The 13,474-nt window shown below is 52.7% G+C and overlaps 1 protein-coding gene across 1 annotated transcript in view; it reads right to left on the bottom strand.

The window, feature by feature from the left end:
• Positions 1–913: 913 nt before the first annotated feature.
• Positions 914–13,474, bottom strand: part of shank1 (SH3 and multiple ankyrin repeat domains 1) — a 103,612-nt gene continuing 91,051 nt past the window's right edge. Inside the window, exons 26-27 of the mRNA XM_069191960.1 lie at positions 5,082–6,059; positions 914–4,550 (exon numbers count right to left, since the gene is read on the bottom strand). Coding sequence (XP_069048061.1) covers positions 4,466–4,550; positions 5,082–6,059 — 1,063 coding nt within the window. The 3' untranslated portion in view covers positions 914–4,465. The remainder of the gene's footprint in view (positions 4,551–5,081; positions 6,060–13,474) is intronic.

The following is a 13,474-nucleotide window of genomic DNA, read 5'->3' as shown; positions in this document are numbered from 1 at the left end:
CTCGCCTGGAGGGGCCCTGCGCCGAGCTCGTTTTTCTTCTCTCCGTTTGGCGAGCAGGTCCGTGAGCCAGCGAGAAAATACGCCTGCTCGCTCCCGGGGGGACAACGGGGGGACACTTTGGGACAAGTGCGGCACTCTGAAGAAATAGTACTGAAGTGAGGAACAGCGCCCCCTCAGACAGTACAGGCACAGGGGGGGAACTGCAGCTCACTATAAATACTGACGGTAACAATGACAAGCGACTGAGAAACAGCGCCCCCTCAGACAGTACAGGCACAGGGGGGGAACTGCAGCTCACTATAAATACTGACAGGAATAATGACAAGCGATTGAGAAACAGCGCCCCCTCAGACAGTACAGGCACAGAGGGGGAACTGCAGCTCACTATAAATACTGACAGGAATAATGACAAGCGACTGAGAAACAGCGCCCCCTCAGACAGTACAGGCACAGAGGGGGAACTGCAGCTCACCATAAATACTGACAGGAATAATGACAAGCGACTGAGAAACAGCGCCCCCTCAGTCCAGTACAGGCACAGGGGGGGAACTGCAGCTCACTATAAATACTGACGGTAACAATGACATTAGAGTGAGAAACAGCGCCCCCTCAGTACAGTACAGGCACAGGGGGGGAACTGCAGCTCACCATAAATACTGACAGGAATAATGACAAGCGACTGAGAAACAGCGCCCCCTCAGTCCAGTACAGGCACAGGGGGGGAACTGCAGCTCACTATAAATACTGACAGGAATAATGACAAGCGACTGAGAAACAGCGCCCCCTCAGTCCAGTACAGGCACAGAGGGGGAACTGCAGCAATGACAGTCGATTGAGAAACAGCGCCCCCTCACTCTGCGCAGGCACAGCGAGGGAACTGCAGCTTAAGGAATAATAATAATAATAATCACCATCATCATCACCATCATAACTATAATTTGAAAACGATAGCAGTAACACCTGACCCATGTAAAGTTTAAAAACCGGTTTGATTATAACAACCCTTGGTTAATGACGATGCAGATAATTAGTCTCCGTTCCTCTCGTCTCTTCCCTCCTTCCTTCCTGTCGTCCGCGCCATCCCGTCTTCGGCGGGGTCCGGGGGGTCGGAGAGGTTCTGGGGAAGGTCGGTCCTGTCCCCCCCCCCCCAGCCTCACTCGGCGAAGACTCGTCTGTGGCGGTGGTCTCAGTGGTCTGAAGATCGAAGCCGTAGAGTTCGAAAGTCGTTGCGTCTCCGGGGGGGTTTCTTGCGGGAGGGAGTGGTGGTGGGAGGGGGACGGGGAGGGGGGGGGGTCTGACTTCTCTCCCCCCGACACACAAAACCCCCTCCTTCCTCCCCGATCTGGGCACCCGTTGTGATCTACCCCCTGCCCCACCCCCAAAATCCGGGGTGCGGGGGCTCTTGCTTCTCGTCCGTGAGCGCGCACACCCCCCCCTCTCCTCCGCTAACGAGGGGGTGCGGGCTCGATGTCCGCCCGGGAGCGTTGCCGCGGTGACCGGCTGCCGTCGCCCAAGGGTCTTGCTATGGCGACGGGGGTTTCCCGGAAACACCGAAGAGGATCTGCCCCCCCCTCCTCCTCCTCCTCCTCTCCCCCCCCAGTGTCCGGCAGCAGTGCGGAGGATTTCTGTGTTTTATAAATATAGAATCTCTCCTTCGCTGTAGCGGCCCGGGGGGGGTCTGCGGGAGAGGGAGTCTCCGGCGGCGGGGGGCCTCGGCGCTTTCCTGGTCTTCCTCGTTCCCGTTTGGTTTTGGTGCCTCTTCTCTCTCTTCAGGCAAGACACAGCTCTGTGTGTGTGTGTGTGTGTGTGTGTGTGTGTGTGTGAGTGTGTGAGTGTGTGTGAGTGTGTGAGTGTGTGAGTGTGTGTGTGTGAGTGTGTGAGTGTGAGTGCGTGAGTGTGTGTGTGTGTGCGTGAGTGTGAGTGTGTGTGTGTGTGTGTTGGTGCATGTGTGTGTCAGTGTGCGTGTGTGTATGTGTGGGCGTGCGTGTGTGCGGGCATGTGTGGGTGTGCGGGTGCGTGAGTGTGTTGGTGTGTCGGTGTGCGTGTGTGTGCATGTGTGTGTGTGTGTGAGTCTGTTTGTGAGAGTGTGAATGTGTGTGTACCTGTGTGTGTGAGTGTAAGTCTGTGTGTGAGTCTGTTTGTGAGAGTGTGTATGTGTATATGTGTGTGTGTGCGTGTATGTGTACATGTTTGTGAGAGTGTGCGTAAGTCTGTGTGTGAGTCTGTTTGTGAGAGTGTGTATGTGTGTGCGTGTATGTGTACGTGTGTGTGTGAGTGTGTGCGTGAGTCTGTTTGTGAGAGTGTGTATGTGTGTACAGTATATGTGTGTGTGTGTGTGTGTCGCTGCACGCAGGTGCGTGTCCCGTGCCCTGACCCCCAGCTGTGCAGCCCAGCGGATGGGGACGTGTGGGCCCAGCCAGTGTCCGTGGAGAGACAGAGAGACAGGGAGACAGGGAGACAGGGAGACAGGCAGGCGGAGACGTGAGCGGATTGTGCTTGTGCCCCCGGGGGGTCTGGGGCCCCGCCTGCACCACAGGCGCACACAGAGACAGACGCTCCTGCCAGCCTCCACTCTCCAGAGCAGAGCCCCCCCTCTCCAGCTCGCCCGCGGCCCCCACAATCCTGGGGTCAGAGGTCACGGCGACTCTGGGCTCATGAGGACAGTGACGGGCTCAGTCCAGTCCCTCAGGGGGCCCTGGGGGTCTTCACTCAGGGGTTAGAGGTCACGGCGACTCTGGGCTCATGAGGACAGTAACGGGCTCAGTCCAGTCCCTCAGGGGGCTCAGTCAGGGGTTAGAGGTCATGGCGACTCTGGGCTCATGAGGACAGTAAGGGGCTCAGTCCAGTCCCTCAGGGGGCCCTGGGGGTCTTCACTCAGGGGTTAGAGGTCACGGCGACTCTGGGCTCATGAGGACAGTAACGGGCTCAGTCCAGTCCCTCAGGGGGCTCAGTCAGGGGTTAGAGGTCATGGCGACTCTGGGCTCATGAGGACAGTAAGGGGCTCAGTCCAGTCCCTCAGGGGGCCCTGGGGGTCTTCACTCAGGGGTTAGAGGTCACGGCGACTCTGGGCTCATGAGGACAGTAAGGGGCTCAGTCCAGTCCCTCAGGGGGCTCACTCAGGGGTTAGAGGTCACGGCGACTCTGGGCTCATGAGGACAGTAAGGGGCTCAGTCCAGTCCCTCAGGGGGCTCTGGGGGTCTTCACTCAGGGGTTAGAGGTCACGGTGACTCTGGGCTCATGAGGACAGTAACGGGCTCAGTCCAGTCCCTCAGGGGGCTCTGGGGGTCTTCACTCAGGGGTTAGAGGTCACGGCGACTCTGGGCTCATGAGGACAGTAAGGGGCTCAGTCCAGTCCCTCAGGGGGCTCACTCAGGGGTTAGAGGTCACGGTGACTCTGGGCTCATGAGGACAGTAACGGGCTCAGTCCAGTCCCTCAGGGGGCTCTGGGGGTCTTCACTCAGGGGTTAGAGGTCACGGCGACTCTGGGCTCATGAGGACAGTAAGGGGCTCAGTCCAGTCCCTCAGGGGGCTCACTCAGGGGTTAGAGGTCACGGCGACTCTGGGCTCATGAGGACAGTAACGGGCTCAGTCCAGTCCCTCAGGGGGCTCACTCAGGGGTTAGTTAGAGGTCACGGCGACTCTGGGCTCATGAGGACAGTAAGGGGCTCAGTCCAGTCCCTCAGGGGGCTCACTCAGGGGTTAGAGGTCACGGTGACTCTGGGCTCATGAGGACAGTAACGGGCTCAGTCCAGTCCCTCAGGGGGCTCTGGGGGTCTTCACTCAGGGGTTAGAGGTCACGGCGACTCTGGGCTCATGAGGACAGTAACGGGCTCAGTCCAGTCCCTCAGGGGGCTCACTCAGGGGTTAGTTAGAGGTCACGGTGACTCTGGGCTCATGAGGACAGTAACGGGCTCAGTCCAGTCCCTCAGAGCCCCAGTTCTGCAGGATCTCGGGGTGATTTTATCTGGGGTACAGATCCCTGCTCACCGGGATTCCCGCCGTACAGATTCTGGGCTCCAACACCCGCTTCAGAACCCGGTCCAGCGGACCCTGCGCGTCCGAACGCATCCCGAGACGCCGTCACGATCCCCTGCTCCCGTCCGCCTCGCGTGTGCGTGTGCGTGTGCGTGCGCGTGTGTGTGTGTCTTGTAGCCCTTTGCTTTGGCACGGAAAGTCAGGAATTCTGGCACACAGGCTGACGCCCCGCCTCCACCACCCTGGCGCAGCAGGGAGCCGCCTGCCTGTCTGTCTGCCTGCCTGTCTGCCTCTCGGGGTGCTCGTGTGCCTGATTGTCGGGGTGTCTGTGTCTCTGTCCGCAGTGCCTCCCCGGTCGGTGTCCCCTCTCCTCTCCCGCCGGGTGGTGCAGCGTAGCCGTCTCTCCTCGGGACAACCTCGGATGCGGAGTCTGGGGAGACTCCCTCCTCCTCCTCCTCCTCCTCCTCCTGCTCCCTCCTCTTCCTCCTCCTCAGGTGCGGGTGCCTTCGTCTCTCCGCCGTTCGGCCCGGCCCTCCCGCGGGGACAGGGCGGAGACCGGGAAGGGGCCGGAGAGCCTGGGGGGGGGGGGAGAGAGAGAGAGAGGGGGAACTCATCCCCTGCTGTCCTGCATCTGCCCGGCCCTCCCCGACATGTTTTCATCTTCAAAGCTTGTTTTTATTCTTCGGGGTGAGAAAGAGGCAGCGTTTCCTGCCACAACCCGGGCCCCCGCCCCCCGGCTAACATGACCACGCCCCCAACTGACCCGCCCCACCCCCGGCTAACATGACCACGCCCCCCAACTGACCGGACCCACCCCCCTCATCGCCTGCTTAAAGAGTGTTCTGTCTCCAGCTGACACTGGCCCCGCCCCCGACGGACACTGGCCCCTCCCCCATCTGACGCCAGCCCCGCCCCCGACTGACACCAGTCCCGCCCCCCACTGATACTTGCTCCTCCCCCATCTGACGCCAGCCCCGCCCACGACTGACACCAGTCCCGCCCCCCATCTGACGCCAGCCCCGCCCCCGACTGACACTTGCTCCTCCCCCGCCTGAAGCCAGCCCCGCCCCTGTCTGAGACCGGCCCCGCCCCCCCGCCGCGCTCACCTCTCCATGACGCGCTTCAGCGCGCGCTCGATGTTCATGCGGTGCCCGACCCGGGTGACGCCCAGGTCCAGGTAGTCCTCCTTGGTGAGGGAGGGCAGGTGGGTGCCGTCGATCTCGTTGTCCAGGAAGCGCTCGCGGTGCTCGCCCAGGTTCAGGTAGGCCAGCCAGTCGGCCACGTCGAACTTGGTCCAGTAGGGCAGGGGCTTGGAGGCGAAGGGCTTGCCGGGGGGGGGCGCGGGGGGCAGGTGGGGGTAGCTGAGGCAGGCGGGGGGCGGGGCCTGCAGAGGCGGGGAGGAGGACCCCGACAGGAAGTGGGTGGGGGAGAGCGAGCGGGACACCACCAGCGCGCCGGAGGGCGGCGGCGGGGCACCGGAGGGGGCGAAGAGGGGGGGCGAGGGGGAGAAGTAGGGGTCCCCCAGGGGGTTGGCCGGCGAGGGGGGCGTCACGGAGCCCCGCAGCTCGTACAGGCTGCCGTACAGGGGGGCGGAGGAGGGCAGCAGGGGCAGGGAGGAGGGGCGCGTGGGGGGGCTGAGCTTGGGGCGCTCGGAGGGGGAGATGAGGGGGCTGGGGGCCCGGCGGCGGTGGGGGCCCGGGGGCCGCTCCGCGGACGAGCCCCCCCGCTCCCGCTGCAGGAAGGGGAACTCCAGCGCCTTGCTGCGCGCGGGGTAGTGGGGGTGGTGCCTGTGTTTCGGGGAGGAGGCGGGGGCGGGGTAGGAGGGGTAGGAGGGGGAGAGGGGCGAGAGGGGCAGGGGCGAGGGCTGCTGGGGCGCGGGGGGCTGGTGCTGCCCGGGGGGCGGCTGGGGCTGGTGCAGCTGCTGCCCCTGGGGCAGGGGCGAGGGCTGCTGGGGCAGCTGGGGCAACTGGGGCAGCTGGGGAGACGGCGACCGCCCCCAGCTGGGGTAGAGGTGAGGGGGGGGCTGGGGGGAGGGGGAGCGGTTGTGGGGGGGGCTGAGGGCAGAGGTGGAGTCTTCAGAGTACCTGAGAGAGAGAGAGTCTGTGTGAGACACACAGAGTCACACACACACACAATAGTGTCACACAGAGTACCTGAGAGAGAGAGAGTCTGTGTGAGACACACAGAGTCACACACACACAATAGTGTCACACAGAGTACCTGAGAGAGAGAGAGTCTGTGTGAGACACACAGAGTCACACACACACAATAGTGTCACACAGAGTACCTGAGAGAGAGAGAGTCTGTGTGAGACACACAGAGTCACACACACACACAATAGTGTCACACAGAGTACCTGAGAGAGAGAGAGTCTGTGTGAGACACACAGAGTCACACACACACACAATAGTGTCACACAGAGTACCTGAGAGAGAGTCTGTGTGAGACACACAGAGTCACACACACACAATAGTGTCACACAGAGTACCTGAGAGAGAGAGTCTGTGTGAGACACACAGAGTCACACACACACAATAGTGTCACACAGAGTACCTGAGAGAGAGAGAGTCTGTGTGAGACACACAGAGTCACACACACACACAATAGTGTCACACAGAGTACCTGAGAGAGAGAGAGTCTGTGTGAGACACACAGTCACACACACACAATAGTGTCACACAGAGTACCTGAGAGAGAGAGAGTCTGTGTGAGACACACAGAGTCACACACACACAATAGTGTCACACAGAGTACCTGAGAGAGAGAGAGTCTGTGTGAGACACACAGAGTCACACACACACACAATATTGTCACACAGAGTACCTGAGAGAGAGAGAGTCTGTGTGAGACACACAGAGTCACACACACACAATATTGTCACACAGAGTACCTGAGAGAGAGAGTCTGTGAGACACACAGAGTCACACACACACAATAGTGTCACACAGAGTACCTGAGAGAGAGAGAGTCTGTGTGAGACACACAGAGTCACACACAATAGTGTCACACAGAGTACCTGAGAGAGAGAGAGTCTGTGTGAGACACACAGAGTCACACACACACACAATAGTGTCACACAGAGTACCTGAGAGAGAGAGAGTCTGTGTGAGACACACAGAGTCACACACACACAATAGTGTCACACAGAGTACCTGAGAGAGAGAGAGTCTGTGTGAGACACACAGAGTCACACACACAATAGTGTCACACAGAGTACCTGAGAGAGAGAGAGTCTGTGTGAGACACACAGAGTCACACACACACAATAGTGTCACACAGAGTACCTGAGAGAGAGAGTCTGTGTGAGACACACAGAGTCACACACACACAATAGTGTCACACAGAGTACCTGAGAGAGAGAGAGTCTGTGTGAGACACACAGAGTCACACACACACAATAGTGTCACACAGAGTACCTGAGAGAGAGAGAGTCTGTGTGAGACACAGAGTCACACACACACAATAGTGTCACACAGAGTACCTGAGAGAGAGTCTGTGTGAGACACACAGAGTCACACACACACAATATTGTCACACAGAGTACCTGAGGGAGAGAGAGTCTGCGTGAGACACACAGAGTCACACAAACAATAGTGTCACACAGAGTACCTGAGAGAGAGAGAGTCTGTGTGAGACACACAGTCACACACACACAATATTGTCACACAGAGTACCTGAGGGAGAGAGAGTCTGCGTGAGACACACAGAGTCACACAAACAATAGTGTCACACAGAGTACCTGAGAGAGAGGGAGTCTGTGTGAGACACACAGAGTCACACACACACACAATAGTGTCACACAGAGTACCTGAGAGAGAGGGAGTCTGTGTGAGACACACAGAGTCACACACACACAATAGTGTCACACAGAGTACCTGAGAGAGAGAGAGTCTGTGTGAGACACACAGAGTCACACACACACACAATAGTGTCACACAGAGTACCTGAGAGAGAGAGAGTCTATGTGAGACACACAGAGTCACACACACACAATAGTGTCACACAGAGTACCTGAGAGAGAGTCTGTGTGAGACACACAGAGTCACACACACACAATATTGTCACACAGAGTACCTGAGGGAGAGAGAGTCTGTGTGAGACACACAGAGTCACACACACACAATAGTGTCACACAGAGTACCTGAGAGAGAGAGAGTCTGTGTGAGACACACAGAGTCACACACACAATAGTGTCACACAGAGTACCTGAGAGAGAGAGAGAGTCTGTGTGAGACACACAGAGTCACACACACACAATAGTGTCACACAGAGTACCTGAGAGAGAGAGAGTCTGTGTGAGACACACAGTCACACACACACAATAGTGTCACACAGAGTACCTGAGAGAGAGTCTGTGTGAGACACACAGAGTCACACACACACAATATTGTCACACAGAGTACCTGAGAGAGAGAGAGTCTGTGTGAGACACACAGAGTCACACACACACAATATTGTCACACAGAGTACCTGAGGGAGAGAGAGTCTGCGTGAGACACACAGAGTCACACAAACAATAGTGTCACACAGAGTACCTGAGAGAGAGAGAGTCTGTGTGAGACACACAGTCACACACACACACAATAGTGTCACACAGAGTACCTGAGAGAGAGTCTGTGTGAGACACACAGAGTCACACACACACAATAGTGTCACACAGAGTACCTGAGAGAGAGAGAGTCTGTGTGAGACACACAGAGTCACACACACACAATAGTGTCACACAGAGTACCTGAGAGAGAGTCTGTGTGAGACACACAGAGTCACACACACACAATATTGTCACACAGAGTACCTGAGAGAGAGAGAGTCTGTGTGAGACACACACAGTCACACACACACAATATTGTCACACAGAGTACCTGAGGGAGAGAGAGTCTGTGTGAGACACACAGAGTCACACACACACAATAGTGTCACACAGAGTACCTGAGAGAGAGAGTCTGTGTGAGACACACAGAGTCACACACACACAATATTGTCACACAGAGTACCTGAGAGAGAGAGAGTCTGTGTGAGACACACACAGTCACACACACACAATATTGTCACACAGAGTACCTGAGGGAGAGAGAGTCTGTGTGAGACACACAGAGTCACACACACACACAATAGTGTCACACAGAGTACCTGAGAGAGAGAGAGTCTGTGTGAGACACACGGAGTCACACACACAATAGTGTCACACAGAGTACCTGAGAGAGAGAGAGTCTGTGTGAGACACACAGAGTCACGCACACAGTATCACCCTCACTATTACACATACACACAGTAGCATGCACACAGAGTACCTGAGGGAGAGAGTCTCTAAGACACACAGTGTCACACACACAAACACACACACACATACACACTGTATCACACACACACTATCACACCCACAATATTATACAGTGAGTACCTAAGTGACAATGTCTGTAAGACATAGAGTCACACAGACAAACAGTGCCACACACACTATTGCACACACAGTGTCACACACACAGTTTTACATTCACTGTAGTCAGTATCAGTGTCTCACACACAGTATTACACTCACTGTAGTCAGTACCAGTGTTACACACAGTATTACACTGACTGTAGTCTACTAGTGTTACACACACAGTATTACTCACTGTAGTCAGTACCAGTGTTACACACAGTATTACAATCACTGTAGTCAGTACCAGTGTTACACACACAGTATTACACTCACTGTAGTCAGTATCAGTGTTACACACACAGTATTACACTCACTGTAGTCAGTACCAGTGTTACACACAGTATTACAATCACTGTAGTCAGTACCAGTGTTACACACACAGTATTACACTCACTGTAGTCAGTACCAGTGTTACACACAGTATTACACTCACTGTAGTCAGTACCAGTGTTACACACACAGTATTACACTCACTGTAGTCAGTACCAGTGTTACACACAGTATTACACTCACTGTAGTCTACCAGTGTTACACACAGTATTACACTCACTGTAGTCAGTACCAGTGTTACACACACAGTATTACACTCACTGTAGTCAGTACCAGTGTTACACACACAGTATTACTCACTGTAGTCAGTACCAGTGTTACACACAGTATTACACTCACTGTAGTCTACCAGTGTTACACACACAGTATTACACTCACTGTAGTCAGTACCAGTGTTACACACACAGTATTACACAGCTGTAGTCAGTACCAGTGTCTCACACACAGTATTACACTCACTGTAGTCAGTACCAGTGTTACACACACAGTATTACACTCACTGTAGTCAGTACCAGTGTCTCACACACGGTATAACACCCACTGTAGTCAGTACCAGTGTCACACCCAGTATTACACTCACTGTAGTCAGTACCAGTGTTACACACAGTATTACACTCACTGTAGTCAGAACCAGTGTTTCACACACAGTATTACACTCACTGTAGTCAGTACCAGTGTCTCACACACAGTATTACACTCACTGTAGTCAGTACCAGTGTTACACACAGTATTACACTCACTGTAGTCAGTACCAGTGTTACACACAGTATTACACTCACTGTAGTCAGTACCAGTGTTACACACAGTATTACAATCACTGTAGTCAGTACCAGTGTTACACACAGTATTACAATCACTGTAGTCAGTACCAGTGTTACACACACAGTATTACACTCACTGTAGTCAGTACCAGTGTTACACACACAGTATTACACTCACTGTAGTCAGTACCAGTGTTACACACAGTATTACAATCACTGTAGTCAGTACCAGTGTTACACACAGTATTACAATCACTGTAGTCAGTACCAGTGTTACACACACAGTATTACACTCACTGTAGTCAGTACCAGTGTTACACACACAGTATTACACTCACTGTAGTCAGTACCAGTGTTACACACACAGTATTACACTCACTGTAGTCAGTACCAGTGTTACACACAGTATTACACTCACTGTAGTCAGTACCAGTGTTACACACACAGTATTACACTCACTGTAGTCAGAACCAGTGTTTCACACACAGTATTACACTCACTGTAGTCAGTACCAGTGTTACACACAGTATTACAATCACTGTAGTCAGTACCAGTGTTACACACACAGTATTACACTCACTGTAGTCAGTACCAGTGTTACACACACAGTATTACACTCACTGTAGTCAGTACCAGTGTTACACACAGTATTACACTCACTGTAGTCAGTACCAGTGTTACACACAGTATTACACTCACTGTAGTCAGTACCAGTGTCTCACACACAGTATTACACTCACTGTAGTCAGTACCAGTGTTACACACAGTATTACACTCACTGTAGTCAGTACCAGTGTCTCACACACAGTATTACACTCACTGTAGTCAGTACCAGTGTCACACACACAGTATTACACTCACTGTAGTCAGTACCAGTGTTACACACAGTATTACACTCACTGTAGTCAGTACCAGTGTTACACACACAGTATTACACTCACTGTAGTCAGTACCAGTGTCTCACACACAGTATTACACTCACTGTAGTCAGTACCAGTGTTACACACACAGTATTACACTCACTGTAGTCAGTACCAGTGTCTCACACACAGTATTACACTCACTGTAGTCAGTACCAGTGTCTCACACACAGTATTACACTCACTGTAGTCAGTACCAGTGTCACACACACAGTATTACACTCACTGTAGTCAGTACCAGTGTCACACCCAGTATTACACTCACTGTAGTCAGTACCAGTGTTACACACAGTATTACACTCACTGTAGTCAGTACCAGTGTTACACACAGTATTACACTCACTGTAGTCAGAACCAGTGTTACACACACAGTATTACACTCACTGTAGTCAGTACCAGTGTTACACACAGTATTACACTCACTGTAGTCAGTATCAGTGTTACACACACAGTATTACACTCACTGTAGTCAGTATCAGTGTTACACACACAGTATTACACTCACTGTAGTCAGTACCAGTGTTACACACAGTATTACACCCACTGTAGTCAGTACCAGTGTTACACAAACAGTATTACTCACTGTAGTCAGTACCAGTGTTACACACACAGTATTACACTCACTGTAGTCAGTACCAGTGTTACACACAGTATTACACTCACTGTAGTCAGTACCAGTGTCTCACACACAGTATTACACTCACTGTAGTCAGTACCAGTGTCTCACACACAGTATTACACTCACTGTAGTCAGTACCAGTGTTACACACACAGTATTACACTCACTGTAGTCAGTACCAGTGTTACACACACAGTATTACACTCACTGTAGTCAGTACCAGTGTTACACACACAGTATTACACTCACTGTAGTCAGTACCAGTGTTACACACAGTATTACAATCACTGTAGTCAGTACCAGTGTTACACACAGTATTACAATCACTGTAGTCAGTACCAGTGTTACACACACAGTATTACACTCACTGTAGTCAGTACCAGTGTTACACACACAGTATTACACTCACTGTAGTCAGTACCAGTGTTACACACACAGTATTACACTCACTGTAGTCAGTACCAGTGTTACACACAGTATTACACTCACTGTAGTCAGTACCAGTGTTACACACACAGTATTACACTCACTGTAGTCAGAACCAGTGTTTCACACACAGTATTACACTCACTGTAGTCAGTACCAGTGTTACACACAGTATTACAATCACTGTAGTCAGTACCAGTGTTACACACACAGTATTACACTCACTGTAGTCAGTACCAGTGTTACACACACAGTATTACACTCACTGTAGTCAGTACCAGTGTTACACACAGTATTACACTCACTGTAGTCAGTACCAGTGTTACACACAGTATTACACTCACTGTAGTCAGTACCAGTGTCTCACACACAGTATTACACTCACTGTAGTCAGTACCAGTGTTACACACAGTATTACACTCACTGTAGTCAGTACCAGTGTCTCACACACAGTATTACACTCACTGTAGTCAGTACCAGTGTCACACACACAGTATTACACTCACTGTAGTCAGTACCAGTGTTACACACAGTATTACACTCACTGTAGTCAGTACCAGTGTTACACACACAGTATTACACTCACTGTAGTCAGTACCAGTGTCTCACACACAGTATTACACTCACTGTAGTCAGTACCAGTGTTACACACACAGTATTACACTCACTGTAGTCAGTACCAGTGTCTCACACACAGTATTACACTCACTGTAGTCAGTACCAGTGTCTCACACACAGTATTACACTCACTGTAGTCAGTACCAGTGTCACACACACAGTATTACACTCACTGTAGTCAGTACCAGTGTCACACCCAGTATTACACTCACTGTAGTCAGTACCAGTGTTACACACAGTATTACACTCACTGTAGTCAGTACCAGTGTTACACACAGTATTACACTCACTGTAGTCAGAACCAGTGTTACACACACAGTATTACACTCACTGTAGTCAGTACCAGTGTTACACACAGTATTACACTCACTGTAGTCAGTATCAGTGTTACACACACAGTATT

Source organism: Lepisosteus oculatus, chromosome 7 (genome assembly GCF_040954835.1).
Source record: "Lepisosteus oculatus isolate fLepOcu1 chromosome 7, fLepOcu1.hap2, whole genome shotgun sequence".
Classification (NCBI taxonomy): domain Eukaryota; kingdom Metazoa; phylum Chordata; class Actinopteri; order Semionotiformes; family Lepisosteidae; genus Lepisosteus; species Lepisosteus oculatus.
The sequence above is the reverse complement of the archived record's forward strand: the minus strand, read 5'-3'. Positions and strand labels throughout refer to the sequence as shown.